At 48.3% G+C, this 24,863-nt stretch overlaps 1 protein-coding gene across 3 annotated transcripts in view; it reads left to right on the forward strand.

Annotated features, from left to right (window-relative positions):
• The window catches only part of kif26aa (kinesin family member 26Aa), a 182,723-nt gene that overhangs the window by 144,656 nt on the left and 13,204 nt on the right, over positions 1-24,863 (forward strand). For all 3 annotated transcript variants that reach the window (XM_052471316.1, XM_052471317.1, XM_052471318.1), the window contains 8 exons: positions 3,198-3,407; positions 6,046-6,139; positions 8,635-8,897; positions 12,526-12,709; positions 17,717-17,876; positions 18,699-18,861; positions 19,862-23,009; positions 23,811-24,007. In XM_052471316.1, the coding sequence (XP_052327276.1) occupies positions 3,198-3,407; positions 6,046-6,139; positions 8,635-8,897; positions 12,526-12,709; positions 17,717-17,876; positions 18,699-18,861; positions 19,862-23,009; positions 23,811-24,007 (4,419 nt within the window). The remainder of the gene's footprint in view (positions 1-3,197; positions 3,408-6,045; positions 6,140-8,634; positions 8,898-12,525; positions 12,710-17,716; positions 17,877-18,698; positions 18,862-19,861; positions 23,010-23,810; positions 24,008-24,863) is intronic.

A 24,863-nucleotide genomic window follows, 5' to 3' on the forward strand; every position in this document is an offset into this window, starting at 1 on the left:
ACCTCTCTCTCTCTGTCTCTGTCTCTCTGTCTCTCTGTCTCTCTGTCTCTCTCTCTCTCTGTCTCTCTGTCTCTCTCTCACTACCTCTCTCTCTCTCGCGTTCTCTTCATCTCTCTTCATCTCTCTCTCTCTCTTCATCTCTCTCTCTCTCTCTCTCTCTCTCTCTCTCTTTATCCCTCTCTCTTCTTATCTCTCTCTCCCTCCCTCCCTCCCTCCCTCCCTCCCTCTCTCTCTCTCTCTCTCTCTCTCTCTCTCTCTCTCTCTCTCTCTCTCTCTCTCTCTCTCTCTCTCTCTCTCTCTCTCTCTCTCTCTCTCTCTCTCTCTCTGTCTCTCTCCTTACCCCTGCCACCGGGGTGCCAAACCTTTCAGCACTATTTGAAATGAGAGGGGAAAAACCACCGGTGTGTGTCCATGCTGGCTTCTGTTCAAATCAAATTAAAACTCCTCAACCTTTCCCTCTGTCTGCCGGCTGTCTGGAGCATACAGAGCAGGGGTTTTTCTGGGTCAAATGGGGCTGCCCCCGCCATGGGCGAGAGAGAGAGAGAGACAGATCATACCCCCCCCCCCCCAAATGCTAACCTCCCCTGTTATTGTAATGGTTAGCAAGTCTTGGGGGTATATTTGTCGTCTGTAACTTTCTCACTCATCAAAATTCATGATTCTTTCAGGATTATCTGTATTCATGGTAGCATCCACATTAATGTAGAAGTGTTTAGAAACATATTATATTCTTATTTATAATAAAAGTGACTCCAGAAGGACACAATACATTATTTACCATTCTATTTACCATTTCTATTGGACACAAAATAATCTAGAACACAACCAGAACGAACAGCAAATACACCCAACAATGATGTAAACAGTGCATGCTATGATATGAATATGGGTCCAAATACTTAACTTTGAACTACTTTAATACACATATAAGGGGATTTGTCCCAATGCTTTTGGTCCCCTAAAATCCAAAGTGCTGGAGTACAGAGTCAAAACAACTAAAAACATGTCACTGTCCCAATACTTTTGGAGCTTACTGTATATGACTAATCTATCTGGAAGAGTAGCACTGTCGGTGGTAATGGAAGACTGGCTACTTGAGTCAGCCAATCAGAATAAACCTTCATCCACACATGCAGAGTTAAAACTCTTGTAAGAGGCTTAATGCCACCATGAAAGGAACTGATTTGAATGTATTAATCTCAATTAGTGGTTTTCAATTCATTGGGGTTTGTTCAAATTATGACACATAATTGAGGTGCGGATGTGCATATTTCATGAGGGGGGAGCATTGTGTTGCTCGCTGAGTGACACGTTAATTGATAAATTTGATTTATCGATTAGGATGATGGCAAAGGCAAAACCGAAAGAGGAACTTTAATCCAGAAACTGTAAATGTGTGCCTATTGTTGAACACAATCCAAAATGGAGAGATTTAATCAGCATAGACACAGCACTTCTATATTGGGAGCGATTTGGAACATGCTATATTTTATGAACAAGATGAATTTGGTGATACAGCTGTTGGGGGTGGCACATTTCCAGGTCACTAGACTGAGTCGCTAATGATAACGGTGGTAGAATGTCAACAAACTCGAAGCACGTGGAGCGCAGCCAAAATCAGCAACAGCTTAACTGCAGCCGACGGCTTATAGCATTTTTTTTATCACTTCATTTACTTAGATTTGTTGCCACAGGTTCTGCTGGGTATTGAACATCACCAGACATTATAGCAAATTAAATGATAGTGTATTCTCATTTGTTTTCATTTTGTTATCCTTGGAACTGTTAGTTTTACTGTGATTTGGTACTGCAGGTATATTATAGCCAACAGATCAGGACTAAACTGTTCTGTCAAGAACTACACGTCATGAACTGTAAAAGAAAATAATAAAAAATCCTCCGGTTTAGTTTTTCTTTTGAATTGACCAGATTGATAAAAGGCTTCTGGTCTTCTTTGGTCCTTCCGTTTCTAGTGGTGGAGTGAGTTAGAGGTTAAGATTCGCTTGACTTGGTCAGGGTCACATCGTTTTCAAAACTGCTGCCGCTCCAAGATTGTTATTGGTTTTGAACTTAACCTCCCCTTCAGAATAAACTGCAGATTCAGCTGCTATTTGATGGGCACAATAAAAACCCTTTGGAGAATGGGAGCTGTCAGAGCCGACACTACACTACGCTACACTAGCCTGGTCAGTGTTTAGCCAGCTGCTGTGGGCTTTGACACCGTAGATGGAAGACTGAGCCATGTACTTGCTGGACTCATAGAAAACAAACCAGCTTCATTCCTCACGAAGTGTTGTTGTTTTGGTTTGATACTACAGTACCCAAGTCAATGACATGCTAAGGTCAGGGACAGCCTCTTCAGTTTGGAGAATCCCCACATGTCACTGGTGGGATATTCCTGAGCCGGAGGATGAGGCAGGAGGGAGAAGGAGTGGGGAGTACGGGAATCGGAATATCCCCATGCTGCCAAGTCGCACATCCAAGTCTCAGCAAATGTTGTGGCAGGGTAGCTTAGTGTTTAGAGCGTTGGACTAGTAACCAGAAGGTTGTAAGTTCAAATCTTAGAGCTGACAAGGTACAAATCTGTCATTCTGCCCCTGAACAGGCAGTTAACCCACTGTTTCTAGGCCGTCATTGAAAATAAGAATTTGTTCTTAACTGACTTGCCTAGTTAAATAAAGGTAAAAAAAAAATGTGAAAGGTAATCCTTGGCAAGGTAACTGAAGAGGGTTAGCGTAGCATGCATGCTTGTTGATGCTCGGTGATGTTGTCTCCATTCATGCTACACCATGACAGGTTAAGTTATCTAAGTACACAAGGTAGTGTCACAAAGGTAATTGAGGTATGCTAATTAGCATTAGCAGTTAGCTTTAGTCCCTCAGTTTAGTGTTAGCAGGACCAGGTGAATTATCATTAGCATAAAGCAGTAAGCAGGTGTGTTGTGTATATAGTTTTACACTTAACCTAGTCATTTCTCTTGAGATAGAAACACCTGTATTGGCAAGGCTGACTTGACCTTTCTGCAATGTGAGCTTTTGATTTTAAAAAGTCACTAGGAAAGGATGAACTTTAATGTCCCTGAGTGGAACATTGTCTTAGACATGCTACTGTATACCAATATAAACACTGTTCATTACACACTCAACATTGACATTTTTTTTTGGGGGGGGGGGGGTTTGGACGTTTTCTCTCTGCAGGTCAAAGTGATGGTACGCATCTGCTCTGCCCAGGGCTCCAGCAACACCTCGGAGTCCAGGTCATTTCTAAAGGTGGACGCCCGCAAGAAGCAGCTCACCCTCTGCGAAACGTCCGCTAACTGCCACTCCAGTGCTGCTCAGAGGCGCGCCGCCGCAGCCGCCCCCAAGATGTTTGCTTTCGATGCTGTTTTCTCCCAGGATGCATCACAAGTAAGCCACAGACACTCTCCCCAACCCCGCGTCCCCTGTTCTTTATACCTCATCCTGGAGACCTACAGGTTGTGCAGGCTTTTGTACTTGCCCAGCATTAACACAATTTCAACTAATTCAACTAACTGATTAAACTAATGAGGAGCCTGATGATTAGTTGATTAGCTGAAACAGGTGTGTTAGTGCTGGGCTGGGGGAAAAAAGCCTTCCCACTCTGTGGATCTCCAGAACCTACGTTGACGAACCGTGGAGTTGTATGATGTTCTTGATATGATGAGATGTCCAAGGGGGAGGAGGGTGGGAAAGTGACCACAGCTCCTATTTTTGGACATGGGGGTTGGGAACAGGCTAAGCAGTTGGTCCCTTTAAAGTCAAAGTGCTTTGAATTCCAGTCAGGGCTTAGCCAAGCTTTCCAAAAATACATATCTAATTGCACAGTGCATGGTGGTGGGTGGGTGGTGGTGGTGGTGATGGTGATGGTGGCAGTGGTGGTGATGGTGGTGGTGATGGTGGTGACGATGGTAGTGGTGATGGTGGTGGTGGTGGTGGTGGTGGTGGTGGTGGTGGTGGTGGTGGTGATGGTGGTGGTGGTGACGATGGTGGTGGTGGTGGTGGTGGTTGTGGTGATGATGGTGATGGTGGTGGTGGTGGTGATGGTGGTGGTGATGGTGGTGGTGGTGATGGTGGTGGTGGTGATGATGATGGTGGTGGTGGTGGTGATGGTGGTGATGGTGGTGGTGATGGTGGTGGTGGTGGTGATGATGATGGTGATGGTGGTGGTGATGGTGGTGGTGATGGTGGTGGTGGTGATGATGATGGTGATGGTGGTGGTGATGGTGGTGGTGGTGGTGGATGGGTGGGGGTGGTGGTGGTGGTGGTGGTGGTGGTTGTGGTGATGGTGGTGGGTGGGTGGTGGTGGGTGGGTGGGTGGGTGGGTGGGTGGGTGGGTGGGTGGGGGTGGTGGTTGGTGGTGATGGTGGTGGGTGGGTGGTGGTGGGTGGGTGGGTGGGTGGGTGGGTGGGTGGGTGGGTGGGTGGGTGGGTGGGTGGGTGGGTGGGTGGGTGGGGGTGGTGGTGGTGGTGGATGGGTGGGGGTGGTGGTTGGTGGTGATGGTGGTGGGTGGGTGGGTAGGGGAGGTGGTGGTGGTGGATGGGTGGGGGTGGTGGTGGTGGGTGGGTGGGTGGTTGTGGTGATGGTTGTGTGAGGATATAGCCCTGCACCAGAAACCAGCCCCAGAGTGCAGGGGAGAAAGAAACAACAAACTTTCTGCCTGCACCAGTTTTAGCTGCAACACGCGCTGTGCTACAGGTTAGAGGGTATCCTGTCAGGCAACGTCAGTCTGATGATTGGTGACCCTACTGCTCAAAGGAGAGGCGGCTTTGAAGAAGAAGACTTCAGAGCTACTGTCGAGCTCCTATTAGAACACTGCCAGTCAACCTGCACACACACACACACACACGCACACACACACACACACACACACACGCACGCACGCACACACACACACACACACACACACACACACACACACACACACACACACACACACACACACACACACACACACACACACACACACACACACACACACACACACACACACACACACACACACACAGCAACACACACACTACTGTATCTCCTCACTCTGTCTCTCTCACACATACACACACACGTGGCGTAGTGCCAGAGTTTGAACACTTCATCATGGAGGCTTTGTGGCTCTGCCTGTCTGCTATGGGATTGATCAGAGAGAAAACTGAGGCTGCTATGGGACTGATCAGAGAGAGAACTGAGGCTGCTATGGGACTGATCAGAGAGAGAACTGAGGCTGCTATGGGACTGATCAGAGAGAGAACTGAGCTGGCAATCGGACTGATCAGAGAGAGAACTGAGCTGGCAATCGGACTGATCAGAGAGAGAGAGCTGAGAACGTTAAACGTTATATGTCCATATTATGCAATGCAGGTCTACTCTGCATCCTGGAAACAGGCTGAGTCATGAGATTGCCAAGCGAGGCAGCATTTCCTTGGCCAGCAGGTCCCAATCCAATAAAATATCTTGGTGGTCAATTGTAGTAAGTGAATGTAACAAAATAAATGTATCTGTATTATTTTTAACAATTGCATTGTGGAAATGAATTAGAAAATCTTTGTAATACCAGAAATACTCTGACCGTTAAAGGAATGAAGGAATAAAAATCAGCGGACCACAGGTTGAAAACCACTGACCAAGGCCCTTTATCTGCAATGTGCTGCCCTATATGCAAGTTCTGCTACTGTGAATAAAGTGGACGGGTCATTCATATTAAAACAACCAAGAGAGATTTGCAGCGTGATGCAACGTGTAGAAATACACTGCAACCTACGAACTCTCGCCCCTAGTGCTTTTAGGTCTTAGAAGTGTTTGCGTTTGATATGCATCCAAAGGGTTGTAGATGGCCTCTCCTTGTATGTTTGGCATGGTGCTGTGCTTTCTTTCCTGCTTGGTTGTGTTTGCCTCTTTGCTATTGGGATGTCCTGTGATGTCAAATGATCTGAACTCACAAACAACGTTCTGCACGCAGAGACTCAGTCACACTGAGGTGTGATATGCTGTGTTGTCATTGGCTGAAATGATCTGTGCTTTCTACTGATAGGCTGAGGTGTGCTCGGGGACGGTGGCGGAGGTCATCCAATCGGTGGTGAACGGTGCAGACGGCTGCATCTTCTGCTTAGGCCATGCCAACCTCGGTATGACCACACACACACACACACACACACACACACACACACACACACACACACACACACACACACACACACACACACACACACACACACACACACACACACACACACACAAATCTATGCCCTTGAAATAACGAATGACGGCCCATTAATGTGTCAAACAGTTTAATTTCCTGTTTTCACACCTCAAGAAACAAACTAGATGACTGACTGAACAGAGGTCCCTGTTTTAATTGACTCAACCATTGTGTGTCCCTACCCCCCTTTCCCATTAGGAAACCACTTCACGGATTTCATTTCCTGGTGGGAGTCCCAATGATTGTTTATAATAGAGCAGAGAGATGGAGAATCCCCTTTTGTTTTGTCTGCCTTATTTTAAAGCCCTCTTTGAGTTTGTGTGGAGAGCTTTGAAGGACAGGCAGAGAGAAGGAAGGCATTGGCCACTTCAGTATAATGTTGTAGGGGGTGTGGGTGTGTGTGTGTGTGTGTGTGTGTGTGTGTGTGTGTGTGTGTGTGTGTGTGTGTGTGTGTGTGTGTGTGTGTGTGTGTGTGTGTGTGTGTGTGTGTGTGTGTGTGTGTGTGTGTGTGTGTGTTTGTGTGTGTGTTTGTGTGTGTGTGTGTGTGTGTTTGTGTGTGTGTGTGTGTGTGTGTTTGTGTGTGTGTGTGTGTGTGTGTGTGTGTGTGTGTGTGTGTGTGTGTGTGTGTGTGTGTGTGTGTGTGTGTGTGTGTGTGTGTGTGTGTGTGTGTGTGTGTGTGTGTGTGTGTGTGTGTGTGTGTGTGTGTGTGTGTGTGTGTGTGTGTGTGTGTGTGTGTGTGTGTGTGTGTGTGTGTGCTCGCACGCATGTTTTTTTGAGAGTGGGAAAAAGAGAGAGAGAGAGAGAAAGAGCTTTATGCAGAATGTAAAGTGCCCTTGTTTTCCATCTGGTTGTTAGACCAGTCTGTCCTTTTATCTAGTCCTTCTCCTCCGGCTGTGTCGGTCTCTCTGCCAAACCCACCGATGAGGACATCAGATCTCCCATGTTGTTTGTTTACTTCTACTTCTGCTGTTACTTCTTTTACTGCTACAAATATTTAGATTTGATCCACATCCATAGACTTCACTTAACCCTATTAGTCACGAGATTCCAGTATTTCATTTATCTGACGTTGGTTTTTCTCCAAGTCCAGCCTCTATATTTAGCCTCACGATGAAGTGTTTTACCATTTCCTTTTCAGGACAACCAGGGCTGTAAGTAGAACACAAAATAATTTGACATAAACAGTTGCATTCATGACTTTTATGGATATGAATAGAAAAATAAGGTCCACCAAACCAAAAACCAGGTAGAAATGTATTTATATGAATGTTGTAGTTACAGAAATTGTTTGCTCTCTGGGAAATGTATATCCAACTAGTCAATGACAACTGTGTGGAATTTGTGACAGCAACTATGTGAGCTTGTTACAGTATTATAGACACTATGTCCTGGGAACACCTTACCTCCTAACGAGTCTTGTGTAGCTGGTGACATCATAGAGCAAAACATGTGTGTGTTCGTGATAGTCTCAGCTTTTCATAGATTAGTTTAGACAGCTTTAATAGTTTGTAGCTCAAACCATTCAGACTCTATAGACGTTTTTGTATGAAAGACCCGGCCCCGGTCCCCTTCGGGATCCGCTCTTGTCTCACAAACACCGCTCTAGCTCATCTCCCGTTAATCACACAGACTACACATGGTCGCTATCTACGGATGCACGAGAAATAGACTCATGAAATGGTTGAACCCAGTAGTCTGTGGCTCAAACACACACTGTTTAAAATGGGTTCGAAGCCTAAAGATGCCCCGGTGATACAGTGGGACTCATTGGGTTAAAACGTTTTGTCAACCCTGTCTTTTATCTACTTCAACAGCAGACTGCACTCATAAACCTGTTTTTGATGTGTCTATTCCTCTTTGAACTAGCTATTTAATTTCTGAACAAATATATAACTATATTATAAATATATAATATATAATATAAGCAACCTTTGACAGTTTTTTTAAAGCTTTATTTAATTAGGCAAGTCAGTTAATTAAGAACAAATTATTATTTTCAATGACTGCCTAGGAACAGTGGGTTTACTGCCTTGTTCAGGGGCAGAACAACAGTTGTTTACCTTAAGAACAAATTCTTATTTTCAATGATGGCCTAGGAACAGTGGGTTAACTGCCTTGTTCAGGGGTAGAACAACAGATGTTTACCTTGTCAGCACGGGGATTTGATCTTCCAACCTTTCGGTTACTAGTCCAATGCTTTAACCACTAGGCTACCTGCCCACTTAAAATCCGACAGGCCGGTTTACAGGACACAGATTTAGTCTAGCCAAGGACTAAGATGCACTTTCAATGGAGAATCTCAGTTGAACATGCCTTTTAGACCAAAACTATAGGCTTAGTCCATGTCTGAGAAAACAACCCAACAAGTATAACAAGCGCACCACTCACCACCTCAAATAACCTCTGAACCCTCCTCCACAGGTAAGACGTACACCATGATTGGTCGGGACTGCTCCACACAGAGCCTGGGTGTGGCTCCCTGCGCCATCTCCTGGCTCTTCAAGCTCATCGAGGAACGCAAGGAGAAGGCCGGGGCACGCTTCTCGGTCCGCGTGTCCGCCGTGGAGATCTCCGGCCGGGACGAGGCGCTGACCGACCTGCTGTCCAATGTGTCCACAGGCAGCCTGCAGGATGGCCAGTCTCCGGGGGTGTACCTGCGCGAGGACCCCATCTGCGGATCACAGGTAAGGAGCTGGTTGGCTAGTGGGAGTGTGTGTGTGTGTTGGCTTTGGGTGGGGAGCTCTAGAGAAAGCATTTTAATAGTTTGTGACAAACCGAGCATAGGCTATGTTCAGCTATATTCTGACTTAATATCTAAAATTTGTGCTTACGTTGTGTGCTCCTTTCTCAACAATAAATCACCCGTCATTGAATGCTTCAATTCTTTAGCTACCTGGGCTCTTGTGATGCCGCTTCCACCTAACTTCCTCAGACAACCTTTCTCCCTCTCACCTCTCCCTCCCTGGACCCTCTCTCACCTCTCCCTCCCTGGACCCTCTCTCTCTCTCACCTCTCCCTCCCTGGACCCTCTCTCTCTCTCACCTCTCCCTCCCTGGACCCTCTCTCTCACCTCTCCCTCCCTTGACCCTCTCTCTCTCTCACCTCTCCCTCCCTGGACCCTCTCTCTCTCTCACCTCTCCCTCCCTGGACCCTCTCTTTCACCTCTCCCTCCCTGGCCCCTCTCTCTCACCTCCCCCTCCCTGGACCCTCTCTCTCTCTCACCTCTCCCTCCCTGGACCCTCTCTCTCTCACCTCTCCCTCCCTGGACCCTCTCTCTCTCTCTCCTCTCCCTCCCTGGACCCTCTCTCTCTCTCTCCTCTCCCTCCCTGGACCCTCTCTCTCTCTCTCCTCTCCCTCCCTGGACCCTCTCTCTCTCTCTCTCTCCTCTCCCTCCCTGGACCCTCTCTCTCCTCTCCCTCCCTGGACCCTCTCTCTCTCTCCTCTCCCTCCCTGGACCCTCTCTCTCTCTCTCTCTCCTCTCCCTCCCTGCACCCTCTCTCTCTCTCACCTCTCCCTCCCTGCACCCTCTCTCTCTCCCCTCTCCCTCCCTGGACCCTCTCTCTCACCTCTCCCTCCCTGGACCCTCTCTCTCTCTCACCTCTCCCTCCCTGGACCCTCTCTCTCTCTCACCTCTCCCTCCCTGGACCCTCTCTCTCTCTCACCTCTCCCTCCCTGGACCCTCTCTCTCACCTCTCCCTCCCTGGACCCTCTCTCTCTCTCACCTCTCCCTCCCTGGACCCTCTCTCTCACCTCTCCCTCCCTGGACCCTCTCTCTCACCTCTCCCTCCCTGGACTCTCTCTCTCACCTCTCCCTCCCTGGACCCTCTCTCTCACCTCTCCCTCCCTGGACCCTCTCCCTCTCTCACCTCTCCCTCCCTGGACCCTCTCTCTCACCTCTCCCTCCCTGGACCCTCTCTCACCTCTCCCTCCCTGGACCCTCTCTCACCTCTCCCTCCCTGGACCCTCTCTCACCTCTCCCTCCCTGGACCCTCTCTCTCTCTCACCTCTCCCTCCCTGGACCCTCTCTCTCACCTCTCTCTCCCTGGACCCTCTCTCACCTCTCCCTCCCTGGACCCTCTCTCACCTATCCCTCCCTGGACCCTCTCTCTCTCTCACCTCTCCCTCCCTGGACCCTCTCTCTCACCTCTCCCTCCCTGGACCCTCTCTCTCTCTCACCGCTCCCTCCCTGGACCCTCTCTCTCACCTCTCCCTCCCTGGACCCTCTCTCTCACCTCTCCCTCCCTGGACCCTCTCTCTCTCTCTCTCTCTCCTCTCCCTCCCTGGACCCTCTCTCTCTCTCTCCTCTCCCTCCCTGGACCCTCTCTCACCTCTCCCTCCCTGGACCCTCTCTCACCTCTCCCTCCCTGGACCCTCTCTCACCTCTCCCTCCCTGGACCCTCTCTCTCACCTCTCCCTCCCTGGACCCTCTCTCACCTCTCCCTCCCTGGACCCCCTCTCTCTCTCTCTCTCTCTCCTCTCCCTCCCTGGACCCTCTCTCTCTCTCTCCTCTCCCTCCCTGGACCCTCTCTCTCACCTCTCCCTCCCTGGACCCTCTCTCTCACCTCTCCCTCCCTGGACCCTCTCTCTCTCTCACCTCTCCCTCCCTGGACCCTCTCTCTCACCTCTCCCTCCCTGGCCCCTCTCTCACCTCTCCCTCCCTGGACCCTCTCTCTCTCTCTCTCACCTCTCCCTCCCTGGACCCTCTCTCTCACCTCTCCCTCCCTGGACCTTCTCTCACCTCTCCCTCCCTGGACCCTCTCTCTCTCTCACCTCTCCCTCCCTGGACCCTCTCTCTCTCTCACCTCTCCCTCCCTGGACCCTCTCTCTCTCTCTCCTCTCCCTCCCTGGACCCTCTCTCTCTCTCACCTCTCCCTCCCTGGACCCTCTCTCTCTCTCTCTCTCTCACCTCTCCCTCCCTGGACCCTCTCTCTCTCTCACCTCTCCCTCCCTGGACCCTCTCTCACCTCTCCCTCCCTGGACCCTCTCTCTCTCTCACCTCTCCCTCCCTGGACCCTCTCTCTCACCTCTCCCTCCCTGGACCCTCTCTCACCTCTCCCTCCCTGGACCCTCTCTCTCTCTCTCTCACCTCTCCCTCCCTGGACCCTCTCTCTCTCCTCTCCCTCCCTGGACCCTCTCTCTCTCTCTCTCACCTCTCCCTCCCTGGACCCTCTCTCTCTCTCTCACCTCTCCCTCCCTGGACCCTCTCTCTCTCTCCTCTCCCTCCCTGGACCCTCTCTCTCTCTCACCTCTCCCTCCCTGGACCCTCTCTCTCTCTCACCTCTCCCTCCCTGGACCCTCTCTCTCTCTCACCTCTCCCTCCCTGGACCCTCTCTCATCTCTCCCTCCCTGGACCCTCTCTCTCTCTCACCTCTCCCTCCCTGGACCCTCTCTCTCTCTCACCTCTCCCTCCCTGGACCCTCTCTCACCTCTCCCTCCCTGGACCCTCTCTCTCTCTCACCTCTCCCTCCCTGGACCCTCTCTCTCTCTCACCTCTCCCTCCCTGGACCCTCTCTCTCTCTCCTCTCCCTCCCTGGACCCTCTCTCTCTCTCTCTCACCTCTCCCTCCCTGGACCCTCTCTCTCTCTCACCTCTCCCTCCCTGGACCCTCTCTCTCTCTCACCTCTCCCTCCCTGGGCCCTCTCTCTCTCTCTCTCACCTCTCCCTCCCTGGACCCTCTCTCTCTCTCTCACCTCTCCCTCCCTGGACCCTCTCTCACCTCTCCCTCCCTGGACCCTCTCTCACCTCTCCCTCCCTTTGTGCGCATATCTGACCTCCTGATCACCCAGGAGACTCCCTCCGCCGGGCCAGAAATGTGTGCTGTTCACCCAATTAGCTAGACACTTCTAATGCAGTCTCTTTTCATCTCTCTCATTTCACTCGCCCCCCCCCACCCCCTCTCTTCTTTTCTTTCTTTATGTCTATGGCTGTCTCTATTTATTTGCCTGTCCGTCTCTCCTATGTTCTTTTCTCACCTATTTGTGTCTCCCTCTCTCTTTCATCTCGTTCATTATGTGTCTGTGTGGGAGTCTCTCTTACTCTATCTCCCATTTTCTCTCCCTCTCTGTCTTTACCTTTCTAGCAACTCTCTCTGTACCTCCCCCTTTCTCTCTCGTGCACTCTCTCTTTATTTATTTCTCTCTCTCTCTCGACTCTCTCATTTCAATTCAAAGGGTTTTATTGGCATGAAAAGCTTTTACAACAGCAGGAACAGTAGGAGGTACAGTACTAGTCTCAGTAGTTTTAGTATGAGTTGTCTCCTTTCCTCTCTTCCGTTCAGTCTCCCTCATTTTTCATCTCTCTTCCCCCCCTCAGCTACAGAACCAGAGTGAGTTGCGTGCGGCCACTGCAGAGCGGGCAGCCTACTTTCTGGACACAGCCCTGGAGGCACGAAGCACCAGCCGCCCTCACTGCGATGAGGAGGAGAGGAGAAACTCCCATATGCTCTTCACCCTCCACATCTACCAGTACCGCATGGAGAAGAGTGTCAAAGGAGGAAGTGAGTAGGATGCCCGTGGCTGTGTGTCGGGGGAGAAGTTGGGGATGGTTGGTCTGGTGTGTGCACTTAGTACACCTGGGTCAAATAGGTATTTGTTTTCTTTCAAATACTTGGTTTATATATATATACTGCTTGGTTTGACTTGCCTGGCACTATTCAACCAATGGAATTGCCCAGATAGTGTAAACCCACCAGAGCACACTGGGCAAGCAAAACTTTTTCTAGCGAGTTAATTTGATATTCAATGCGCAGTCTACCCATGTATGAATTTCATCAGTCATCAGAGGTTACATAATGAAGGAGGATGACAGTTAAATATGGTGTCTTATTCATGTGATGACAGCTAAATATGGTGTCTTATTCATGTGATGACAGTTAAATATGGTGTCAAAATTCATGTGATGACAGTTAAATATGGTGTCTTATTCATGTGATGACAGTTAAATATGGTGTCAAAATTCATGTGATGACAGCTAAATATGGTGTCTTATTCATGTGATGACAGTTAAATATGGTGTCTTATTCATGTGATGACAGTTAAATATGGTGTCAAAATTAATGTGATGACAGTTAATATGGTGTCTTATTCATGTGATGACAGCTAAATATGGTGTCTTATTCATGTGATGACAGTTAAATATGGTGTCAAAATGAATGTGATGACAGTTAATATGGTGTCTTATTCATGTGATGACAGCTAAATATGGTGTCTTATTCATGTGATGACAGTTAAATATGGTGTCTTATTCATGTGATGACAGCTAAATATGGTGTCTTATTCATGTGATGACAGCTAAATATGGTGTCTTATTCATGTGATGACAGTTAAATATGGTGTCTTATCATGTGATGACAGTTAAATATGGTGTCTTATTCATGTGATGTTAAATATTGATCTGGAGCTCCACATTGACCACCATATTGATGCAGATAAACCTTTGAAAGATAATGACGTCTTTAATTTGCTCGATGCTCAAAGGAGCCACTCTGATCAGCACAATGAAAAACCCTTGCCCTTTTATCTGGAGAACATATTTCACATGCATCATTAGTATGTTAAGGCCTGCTGGAAAGGCTAGGCCATCCAGCAAGTCTATTATCTCTCTCTCTCTAGCTCTTCCTCTCTCTCTCTAGCTCTTCCTCTCTCTCTCTAGCTCTTCCTCTCTCTCTCTTGCTCTTCCTCTCTCTCTCTTGCTCTTTTTTTCCAATCCAACTTGTATTAATTATCTTCATTTGGAGTTGCTGATAAGGCCTTAACAGGAATACTAACAAGGAAGGCTAGCTCATTTTCATTATACGCTGCCCTAGCCTACCTGTCATCGCCGCATCCTCTACATTAGCTGCTGTCATTAGTATTTCACACTCCCTTCGCTGCAATGCGGGGGTAGACACGGCACACGCTGTCCGGAGCCAGAATACATTTCAATAGGTAATGAGGCTTGAGTCCTCTTTCTGGGAATGTTTATAAGAGCGGCACATAAAAGAGGAGGCTAGTTTGCAATTCCCGGGTTCCGGGGAGGGTTGTCACTCTGGAGCGCAGGGGAATGTAAATCTTGCTGACGCTGGGTTCATCTTCAGCCCCACCACTGTATTAAATCAGGACACCGTTCGAATTACTCTTAATGATATGAGTCAAAGTTTTCATACCACTGACCTAGATGAGCTCAAATGGGAAGGAATCTGTCCTCTCAACCGTAACTATGTCTTTTATCTGTGAGCAGTTAGCCCCCCGAAAGTGTGAGCCTTTTTGATTGCCACTTCTGAGCCGACTGTCCATAACTCCTGATTCATAGATACAGACGGCGAGGCGAGGCATAACGTGACCACGCCCAGAGTAGGATACAGCCGTAGGGTACTCCCTTCACTCCTTTGTTAAATTGCCTACTTTAATCATAACCCGACAACGGCTGTTTTTTTTAACATTCTATAATCATTTTGTATATGCTTGATTGGTCATTTTAATATAATTCCATGTCGTCTTTTAATCAACAAATGACATCATACCAAAAAAAAACACTTGAATTCTAAACGTAAAAATGTTAACATGAACAGCTAGACTGTCGCATGGAATGTATGTCACCATAATCAGTCAAAGAGCCTATCCCAACAGATCTAACTAACCCTGCTTTTAAGATGCCGGAAAAGCTGTTCCATATCGTTTTTGTTTGAACAATAGTAGGAGAAAACACCACCAAATGGAGTTTCATCAACTGCCCAAGGACCAGGTTAGACAAACCTCATGGGTTCAGGCTTCAAGCTGTGGGCTCCAGTTACTCAATACATTTATATGTGAGTTCGAAGCACTTCATCACTGGTAAATTCGTAACACTTGTTTGCATCTAACTAGCTATGTGTATTGCATAAAGATTGCTAATCATCATGTAGTAAGGACTAGTGAGCTGTATCCATAAAAAAAACAGCTATAATATTCTTCTGCATTTGGCTATTTATGCAAACCTGGATATTCCGCTGGTTTCGGTCATTTGGTAGGGTTGTCTCCCCAGCTGGTCTGGGGCAAGATGAGAGGACATATAGGCAAGCCAACAAGAATCATCTTTTCTAAATACTTAGACCGTCCAAGGGCAGGAAAACACTGGAAGTAGTTACTTGACATATCTGAGACGAGTAAATTAGATTGAGATTAAGTTAAACGTTAGACAGCTAACGTCAGCTAATCGTAAGCTAAAGAAACAGTGATGTAACTATAATGCAACAGCTTTCCTAGCTTTACTGTCAGTGTTAGCAGGTCGGGTAACAAATTAGTGGCAGAATGAGTATAATGCAACAGCTTTCCTAGCTTTACTGTCAGTGTTAGCAGGTCGGGTAACAAATTAGTGGCTGAATGAGTATAATGAAAATAATTTGTTGTTGTGACAGCCAAGTACAGTGCCTTCGGAAAGTATTCAGAGACTTTTTCCACATTTTGTTACGTTAGCCTTATTCTAAAATGTATTAAATTAAAAAAATGTAAATCCTCAGCAATCTACACACAATACCCTATAAGCCAGGAGGTCGAAGGAATTTTCCGTAGAGCTCAAAGAAAGGATTATGTCAAAGCACAGATCTGGGGATGGATACCAAAAAATGTCTGCAGCATTAAAGGTCCCCGAGAACACAGTGGCCTCCATCATCCTTAAATGGAAGAAGTTTGGAACCACCAAGACCTTTACTAGAACTGGCACCCCGGCCAAACTGAGCAATCGGGGGAGAAGCGCTTTGGTCAGGGAGGTGACCAAGAACCCAATGGTCACTCCGACAGAGCTCTAGAGTTCCTTACAGAAGGACAACCATCTCTGCAGCACTTCAGCAATCAGGCCTTTATAATAAAGCGGCCAGACGGAAACCACTCCTCAGTGAAAGGACAGCCCGCTTGGAGTTTGCCAAAAGGCACCTAAAGACTCTCAGACCATGAGAAACAAAATGCTCTGGTCTGATGAAACCAAGATTGAACTCTTTGGCCTGAATGCCAAATGGAAGAAACCTGGCACCATCCCTACAGGGAAGCATGGTGGTGGCAGCATCATGCTGTGGGGATGTTTTTCAGCGGCAGGAACTGGGAGACTGGTCAGGATCGAGGGAAAGATGAACAGAGCAAAGTACAGAGAGATCCTTGATGAAAAACTGTTCAGGACCTCAGACTGGTCGAAGGTTCACCTTCCAACAAGACAACGACCCTAAGCACACAGACAAGACAAAACAGGAGTGGCTTCGGCACAAGTCTATGAATGTCCTTGAAAGTTAGGCTAATTACATGGGAGTAAGGGGAAAACCCTCCTCGGGTGCGTGGTCGCGTTAAGCCACACCTCGACGTGTGTATCTATCGGGCCACCTCTGTCAGGCCCCTATGTCTTTTCATTGTGTTCCACTTAAAATCCCTGCTGTGCTCAGTGGGCTCAGTGCCCCCTGAAAGTGTCATTCAGTGTATCGGTCATTTAGCACAAAGCTAAATGTGAAGTTTGAAGTGGTCCATTCAATGTGAACTCCTGAGCTTGTTTTTATTTTGGTGCTCTAGCTAAAGTTCAGGTTTTATAATTTACTATCTCTCCTTTTTTTCTCTTTTTTTTAAACCCCCTTTTTCTCCCCAATTTCGTGGTATCCAATTGTTAGTTGTTACTGTCTTGTCTCATCGCTACAACTCCCAAACGGGGTCTGGAGAGACGAAGGTCGAGAGCCATGCGTCCTCCGAAACACAACCCAACCAAGCCACACTGCTTCTTAACACAGCGCGCATCCAACCCGGAAGCCAGCCACACCAATGTGTCGGAGGAAACACTGTATCCTTGTCTCATCGCGCACTAGCGACTCCTGTGGCGGGCCGGGTGCAGTGCACGCTGACCAGGTCGCTAGTGCACGATGAGACAAGGATATCCCTGCCGGCCAAACCCTCACTAACCCGGATGACGCTAGGCCATTGTGCGCCGCCCCATGGGCCTCCCGGTCACGGCCGGCTGCGAACCCAGAGTCTCTGGGGGCACAAAGACCTTAAACCACTGCCACACCCGGGAGGCCCCCATCGCTCCTATTTTTCTCTCAATTTACCTCTCTCACACTCTCTCTCTCTCTCCCCTCTCTCTCTCTCTCTCTCTCTCTCCCCCTCTCACTCTCTCTCTCTCTCTCTCTCTCTCTCTCTCTCTCTCTCTCTCTCCCTCTCTCTCCCCCTCTCTCTCTCTCTCTCTCTCTCTCTCTCTCTCTCTCTCTCTCTCTCTCTCTCTCTCTCTCTCTCTCTCTCTCTCTCCCACTCTCTCTCTCTCTCCCCCTCTCTCTCTCTCTCTCCCCCCTCTCTCTCTCTCTCTCTCTCTCTCACTCTCTCTCTCTCTCTCCCCTCTCTCGCTCACACTCTCTCTCACACTCTCTCTTGCTCTCCCCCTCTCTCTCTCTCTCACTCTCTCTCTCTCTCTCTCTCTCTCTCCCCCTCTCACTCTCACACTCTCTCTCTCTCTCCCCCTCTCTCTCTCTCTCTCTCTGTCTTTCTGTCTGTCTCTGCTGTTTTCTCCCTCTCTCATAAAGTGTCTGGCGGCCGCAGTCGTCTGCACCTGCTGGATCTGGGCAGCTGTGAGACAGACATACGTCGGACTCGGGAAGGAGGTGGAGGCCAGTGTCTGTCGCTCTCTGCTCTGGGAAACGTCATCCTCGCCCTGGCCAATGGGGCCAAGCACGTACCCTACAGGTATGTCTGAACATGAGGGACAAACGCTTGTGAATAAAGATTTTTCACGTACCCTACAGGTATGTCTGAAAACGAGGGACAAACGCTCTTGAATATGATATTAGTTTTACGTACCCTACAGGTATGTCTGAGACGAGGGACAAACACATTCAGATGCTCGTGAATAATTGTTTTTTTCCCAATGCCAATCTGAATGTGTCTGCATTGTGTCTGTGTGTCTGGCTTTGTGTCATGGCCTTTTTATCTCTCTCCATTGTTCTTCCCACCTGACAGGAATAATCTATGAAGCCCTATTAGCCTGTTTGGATGAGAGAGAAGTTGAGGGAATTAGCGAAGCACCAACGTGGGAAATTATTGACAGTGTTATGGTTCAGGGAAAGGGTGTATTCTGGCTTCAATGAGATGAGGGGGTTTGGATTGTAATATAGAAGATTGAGTCTGTGAAAAGGAATATGTGGAATGAGATGTTTTTACTTGAGTCTCAGACAAGATCAGCTTTATTTATACACGGTATAGAGTAGGGTGGGCTTAATGAAAATGTTTCTTGTCTATTTAAAACTAGTTTTCATGGACACTTTCACAAATTGCCCTACTTACAGACAGAACATGAGAAGGTAGTTGAAACGGAAAGTGGTAGTTGAAAATGGTAAATGAGATCTCGTTTCTGCCGCCTTTTGCCTGTCTATGCCTAATCCTTTGGTACAATTAGGAATGGTTGCTGTGATCCTGGGAGGTTTAGAGGGGAGTGAGTTATGGCTACAAGGATCTGGTGCTGGTCCTTTTTTGGGGGACTAACGAGGGGATTTCTGATGTATTATTCAGGGATAGCAAGCTCACCATGTTGCTGAGGGAGTCTCTGGGCAACATCAACTGCCGAACCACCATGATAGCACACATCTCTGACTCACCAACCAATTACATGGAGACGCTCACCACTGTGCAGCTGGCCTCGCGTATCCACCGCATGAGGAAGAAGAAATCCAAGGTAGTAACATATAAACAAGCTATTTCAAGGCTTCTTACTGGGGGAAAAACTGGTTGAATCAATGCTGTTTCCAAATCATTTCAACCAAAAAAGTCAGTGTGACGACGTTGAATCAATGCTGTTTCCAAATCATTTCAACCAAAACAGTCAATGTGTGATGACGTTGAATCAATATGGAAGACTGGTTGGATTTGCAAAAAGTCATCAAGTCATCATGGTAAGGGAATTTTGTATTTAAAAAAAAACCTAAACCTAATTAAAACCTACATTTGAACCTAAATCCAATGACAGGTTGACATTTTTGGTTGATTTCACATTGAATTCACATTAGTTGACAACTCAATCAAAATGTAAATCAAAACTAGATGTTGAACTGACGTCTGTGCCCAGTGGGTTATGTTTTGAATTAAAGTGTGTGTGGTCATCTGTATCCAGAATGTGTACGTGAGTATTGGGTCTTGCATCCATTAAGATTTGGATCAATACATTCATATTACATTCTTTGCATGGTCTTCATAGATACAGACTTTATTCCTCAAGCATCCTTTGGTATCACTCAATTAGAGAATGTCTGAATTGTTTGAATGATTTCCCAGGGTAATAATGACTCTGCCATAGAAATAATTAAATCTATTAAGCTCATCTGTATTTCTTCCAAAGGAAGGGCTGTTACAGCAATCATTTTCTCAGTGTCTTATGCCATGTGATCAATACTAAAGAGAATCCAATGTATGCCCTGAGATTTGGAAAGCATACCTTCAACATAATTAGGCAGATTGACAGCATCTACTTATATTTTATAGATCAGGACACCATAGGATACATCAAATTATTTTTTTTACATACATTTTCATGTAGCCTTTGGTTTGCACTTTTAACCTTGAATGGTATTGGGTTCCAATAAATTGAAAAGTCTAGGAATTGAACACAGTTTATAATTCAGCCATTGAATCCCTACCGCAGACAAGATTTGAATGTGTGTTCTCTCTCCTGCTTACAGTATGCATCCAGCTCCTCTGGTGGTGAGAGTTCCTGCGAAGAGGGAAGAATCCGCAAGCCACACTTGAGACCCTTCCACCCACGAACCGTGGCTCTTGACCCCGATATGCCCACATTGCTGTCCAGTGACCCGGACTACTCATCCAGCAGTGAGCACTCCTGCGACACGGTCATCTACATCGGGCCTGGTGGGGCCACCATTTCAGACAGAGAGCTCAGCGACAATGAGGGCCCACCTTCCTTTGTTCCGATCATTCCCTCGCTGAACAGGAAGCGCGGGAAAGACACCCAACGCCCGGAGGTGGAATACTTCAAGTGTGACACGTTTGCTGAGCTCCAAGAGCGACTGGAGTGCATTGATGGCAGCGAGGGCCCAGCTGCCTTCACTGGGGAGGGCAAAGGGGCACAAATAGCCCAAAGGACCAATAGCCCAGAGGAGACTGTGTCCCCCAAGACTGTTAAATCCCCCTCCCAAAAGCCTCTCGTTAGCACAACAACCACCAACACAGCTCCCGCTAAGTCTGAGCAGGAACATTCCAAATTGTCCTTAGATGGAGGGGACCCAGAGAGTCACAAACGGACAAGTGCAGATGGGGAGAAGGTTCTGGCCTGCGTGGTTAAGCCCAGTGTTTTGTTGCAAGACTCAGAGCCTGTGGTGCGAGAGAAGGTCTACCTCAACAAAGGGCCTACTGTACCTAAGCCTTCTGCCTCTCCTTCTTTGCCAAGATCCTCCAGAACACCCTCTCAGGGCCTGGATGCGATCTGCCGTGCACCCCCTGTGGGCATGAGTCAGCAGGCCCTAAGGCAAGGACAACATGGGGGGTCCCCGGTCCTGGAGAGGGCCCATCATGGCAGGAGTCCCATGGAGATGAGCCACCTTCGAGCAGCATTGAGGGGCAGATGCCTGGAGAGAGATGTCCTGAGGACCACGATCACCCTGCAGCAACCCGTGGAGCTGAATGGGGAAGACGAGCTGGTGTTCACAGTTGTGGAGGACCTACCCATAGGACTGGTCCCAGACAATGGGCGGCCCTCCAGCATCATCAGCTTTAATAGTGACTGCTCCCTTCAGGCCCTGGCCTCAGGCTCCCGTCCTGTCAGCATCATTAGCAGCATCAACGATGAATTTGATGCTTACACGGCTCAAGAGTGTGCATCTGGGGTGAGCTCAGCCTCACAGGATGAGATGTTTGCCCATCATGGTAGCAGACAGTCTTCCATTGGCTCCTGGCCGAGTGAAGTGAGCGTGTGCTCCCTGGAGAGCGACGGCACCCATTCGACAAGTAGATTCTTACAGAGGGCTAAGTGCATGGTACCGGAGAACACCTCCATATTGTCCTCCCCTGGTATATTCCGTAGGGAGCCGTTCTTGCAGCATGGTACCAAGAGCTCCCTAAATGACAGTGGTGTCTGCTTCTCTGAGTTGGACAGTGACCCCGCAACCCCAAGCAAGCTCTCCCTAACTAAGTGCCCACCTTCTCCTGACTCTACCAAAGCATCTCTCAGAGCAAACACTCTGAACACCTCAGCCTCTTCTCAGATCCCACACCATGCTGTTCACTCCAGTCTTCCCAGGAAAACCAAACCTACCTCATCAGTTGCCCCAAGCTGCAGCAGGCAGGAAGGCAAGCAAGATGATCTCTGGTTGCGAGGGGGCGGCCATTCGGATCCTAGAGCCACTGAATCCACTGTGGCGAGTAAGCCACCCAGAAATGGCGTGAGTGGCCTCCCTTCCAGGAAGCCGGGAGGAAACAGCAACAGTGTACCTCGACCGCCGAAAGCACAGGTATCCTCCTCGACTCAGAGGGTGGTAGACGGTTGTGAGAAGTCCAGCAGCAAGAAAGCAGAGACCATGAGCAGGATGCCACAGCTCAGGCGAGGCGCCACCACTCTTGGCACAGTGTCAGTCCCCCACAGTTCCCCTGAATCAAAATGGGGCCGCGATGGTAGTGGTAGTCTGAGATTCTCCTCTTTGGGAAAGAAGGCAAATGGACAGAAAAGCAGCATGCTTCCAAAGTCCGGCTCTATCTCTCCTCCTGCTCCACCTGTTCGCAAATCAAGCCTTGATCAAAAGACAAGGATAGTCTTATCTCCTAGTGCCTTAAGGGCAGCCAGCGACGCTGCAAGGTCCTCATTGCCTAAAACATCAGTATCCGAGGAGGAATTTGATGTTCGATTCAGAGGGGATTTGTTTAGCTACAAAACATCCAGCTTGAAGGCTGACCATGGCTCAGCTAAGACAGCGTCAAGCCTGAAGACACGAGGAGCCAAAGGCGATTCTGGAAGGTACTATGGTAGCCTAATGTCCTTGGAGAGAAGTGACAGTCTAACCTCAGTGAGGTCCAGACCTGGCCTGTCGAGAGAGAATAGTGGCATTAGTTTAGGAGACAATGGAAAATCCAATAGATCAGTGCCAAAACTTGGGGTTCCCACCTCCACTACTTCCACATCCACTGCTACCTCTCCACCTTCCTCCACCACGTTTGCGACGTCAAGCAAGTTGGGACAGCTCAAAGCTAATGTCAACCCCAGGGCCATAGTTGCCAGTGGATCAAAGGCTAGAACCTTGTCTGCCAGCAGTTCCAAGACCCTTAACTACTCCACCAAATCTGATGATGCGCCAACCGCACGCAATGCCAGCCTACCTCCAACGGGGAAACCTCCAGCTCGTTCCTTGGCAGGGACCAATGGTAATGGCAAGCCTGGCAGGGGCACTATCATGGGCACCAAGCAGGCCATCCGGGCTGCCAATAGCCGAGTTAGTGAGCTTGTGGCGGGAAGCCCAAGGAAACATCTAAGCAGGGGTTCAGGGGACAATGCCAACGATAGCGGGGCAAGCGTCAGAGGATCCCCTGTCAGCACGCCGCTGCCCTCGCCCTATAGCAAGATCACAGCCCCGCGGAGGCCCCAGCGTTACAGCAGCGGGCACGGTAGTGACAATAGCAGTGTGCTCAGTGGGGAGCTTCCACCGGCCATGGGGCGTACTGCGCTCTTCTACCACAGCGGGGGCAGCAGCGGGTATGAAAGCATGATCCGGGACAGCGAGACCACAGGCAGTGCCTCGTCAGCCCACGACTCCATGAGCGAGAGCGGGGTGTCCACCTCTAATAGGAGTAGAGTGTCTAAATCACCCAAGAAGAGAGGCAATGGTGAGTATTAGTTACACTGAGAGAGTTCTGTAACAATATCCAGACAGCTGTACCACATCAATCACCACTCATGATCTCATAAAGTTGTACTTGTGAAATAAGTATGATGTTATTTAATTTAGCGCCTCACAATATTCCAATTTAACAATATACATATTAAAATAGTGATATAACTTTTCTTTGAAATCTGTAAAATAAAATATACATACAATATTTTCTCTAGTTTTCTCACGAGTAGATTATTTATATTCTATTGAAAAGCGTTGCTAGGTGACATCCTTGGTGCTATATACAACATTGAATGCATGCTGAAGTGAGTAAGAATGTATTCATACACTCTAATATCATGTATGAATTTGCCTTGCACATGGATATCTCACATTTATATATCTATTTTTCCTAAACCTATGAATATATATTTCGATGTACAGTATGTACTCCACCTAGCATTGTCATGAATCTCCATTCATGTGTAGTATCTGAAGTGACAACGTATCCGGCTGCAGTGTACACTCATAACAATAATTCGGTCTATTCAGATTCATGTGCCCATCCTCCTTAATTCATAACAGCAACAGATAGGGTCTAGTGCCTAATGCATATGTAATCAGTGCTAGCCCAAGGTTATGTGATCCCAGCTGGCTCTATGGAAGTCTGCTATCAGTCTGTGTCTTGGCATGTTTTTGCTTCATGCATATTTCAAGGCAGTGCCACACGTGCTAGGATATTGCTGGTGTGCATATCCAACTCCAATGAACAGCGGTACCCCCACTGATCACTCCCTTCACCCACTTGCTCCAGGCCTCCAGCGCCGCCGTCTCATCCCTGCTCCCCTGCCGGACACCTCCTCCCTGGGCAGAAAGGCTGGCGTACCAGGCCAGTGGGTGGACTTGCCCCCCTTGGGAGGGACCCTGAAAGAGCCCTTCGAGATCAAGGTGTACGAGATCGACGACGTGGAACGGCTGCAGAGGAGGCGAGAGGGTGCCACGGGGACAGAGGTTAGAGATTCTCCATCTGCTTGCTTCTTGGCATTCTAAAGTGGTGTGTGTGTGTGCGCGTGCGTGCGCAGGCGTGCATGCGTATGTACACAAATTAGCCAGACTGTAGACTCCAGAATATTTTGACTTATTTCTCTGGGAATGTTATTTTATTAACTTTTTTCCCTCTCCTTACTTGCATAAATGTTGTGCATGTCACACCTGTTCACCTTTTGACCTCACCAAAGGACAAAAGGAATTCCCTCCAGTAATTGTCTACTTTATAAATAACATTTGAAGATTATCATGGCTGCGTAACAGGCATGGCTCCCCTTCGCAGTGGGGTAAAATGAAGGAGGACAGTCCAGTTCATATAGCCTCAACTGAACATGCCCCAGATTAAAAAGCAAGGCTACCTAAACTGTCTCAAACCCTAAATCCATCCACTACTAAGCGTGACACTATGGGTGGAGGAAGCCCAATGAGTTTGAGGGTAAACTAGTGGTGGAGGAAGCCCTATGAGGAAAAAGGGGAAACTATGGGTGGAGGAAGCCCAACGAGGAAGAGAGGAAACTAGGGGTAGAGGAAGCCTGATGATGTAAAGGGGAAACTATGGGTGGAGGAAGCCCAACGAGGAAGAGAGGAAACTAGGGGTAGAGGAAGCCTGATGATGTAAAGGGGAAACTAGGGGTGGAGGAAGCCCAATGAGGAAGAGGGGAACTGGGGATGAGGAAGCCCAACGAGGAAGAGAGGAAACTAGGGGTAGAGGAAGCTGAACGAGGAAGAGGGGAAACTAGTGGTGGAGGAAGCTGAACGAGGAAGAGGGGAAACTAGGGGTGGAGGAAGCCCAACGAGGAAAAGGGGAAACTAGGGGTGG

Source organism: Oncorhynchus keta, chromosome 19, assembly GCF_023373465.1.
Source record: "Oncorhynchus keta strain PuntledgeMale-10-30-2019 chromosome 19, Oket_V2, whole genome shotgun sequence".
NCBI lineage: Eukaryota > Metazoa > Chordata > Actinopteri > Salmoniformes > Salmonidae > Oncorhynchus > Oncorhynchus keta.